Source organism: Mandrillus leucophaeus, unplaced genomic scaffold, assembly GCF_000951045.1.
Source record: "Mandrillus leucophaeus isolate KB7577 unplaced genomic scaffold, Mleu.le_1.0 Scaffold13, whole genome shotgun sequence".
Lineage (NCBI taxonomy): Eukaryota > Metazoa > Chordata > Mammalia > Primates > Cercopithecidae > Mandrillus > Mandrillus leucophaeus.
In genome coordinates, this window is record NW_012101254.1 from 8278860 (window position 1) to 8280003 (window position 1144).

The following is a 1144-nucleotide window of genomic DNA, read 5'->3' on the forward strand; positions in this document are numbered from 1 at the left end:
TATTTTTTGAGTGGTTCATCCTACCACAATGACGTATAATTTATTTTCTTTTTACAAGATGGGGTCTTGCCATGTTGCCCAGGCTGCTCTCCAACACCTGGGCTCAAGCAATCCATATACTTTGGTCTCCCAAAGTGCTTAACAACAAAATAAATTAGACATATAACTTATACAACTGTCCTTTATTTTTATTTATTTATTTATTTATTTATTTATTTATTTATTGAGATGGAGTCTGTCTCTGTCACCCAGCCTGGAGTACAGTGGTGCCTTCTCAGCTCACTGCAGCCTCTGCCTCCTGGGTTCTGGTGAGTCTCCTACCTCAGCCTCCTGAGTAGCTGGGACTACAAGCGTGTGTCACCACGCCTGGCTAACTTTTTTATTTTTTGTAAAGACATGGTTTTGCCATGTTGTCCTGACTGGTCTTGAACTTCTGGGCTCAAATCATCTGTCCATCTTAGCCTCCCAAACTTTTGGGACTAAGGGGTGAGCCACTGTGCCCAGCCAATGTTTAATGACTTTACAATTTACAAATCATTTATTTTTATTAGTGCTTTTTCTAAGCTGTGTGAATTTTGACCACAGTTTGTTTATTTTATGTAAATCCTCTGCTACTCTACCACTTAGGACACTCAGTATTTTTTTTCCTAGTAAACCATGAAGTGTCTAAGCTATATCTGAAACAGCCAAGCAGCTGTTCTCACCGTCAGATTGTGTCTCTCAGGCTGCTGTCCATCATCCTTTTAGTGTTATTAGTTGTATTCTAGGAGAGCCAGTTCCTAATGATGAAGAACCCTGAGGAAAGAGTAGAACAAAAGGAAAAATAAATTAAGGCTATTTTGTTTGGATTTTTTAGTTGTATTAAATAATGTAGCAAAGAGCTCCTTAAACCTGAAGTCCAGTTGATTAGTGGTAATAGATAAGTTTTTTTTGAAAAGTATTTACACATTCCTTTCTCAAGAAATGTTAACTCCATTACTTCTGCAATCAGTTTAACAACTTTTATTTTTTATTTGCAGAAACCTTATTATCTAGGTCCTGTTGTTGAAAAAAGAGCGGTGCTTCTCTGTGATGGTAAACTAAGGCTCAGTACAGTTCAGCAGACTTTTGGCCTTTCTCTCATTGAAATGCTGCATGGTAGGTC

At 37.9% G+C, this 1144-nt stretch overlaps 1 protein-coding gene across 2 annotated transcripts in view; it reads left to right on the plus strand.

Annotated features, from left to right (window-relative positions):
* The window catches only part of LOC105534043 (chromosome unknown open reading frame, human C2orf44), a 21598-nt gene that overhangs the window by 12828 nt on the left and 7626 nt on the right, over window positions 1-1144 (plus strand). Inside the window, exon 3 of one of the 2 annotated variants that reach the window (XM_011972718.1) lies at window positions 1020-1137. The exons of the other annotated variant lie outside the window; for it this stretch is intronic. Within the exon in view, the coding sequence (XP_011828108.1) occupies window positions 1020-1137 (118 nt within the window). The remainder of the gene's footprint in view (window positions 1-1019; window positions 1138-1144) is intronic. 2 annotated transcript variants of the gene reach the window in all.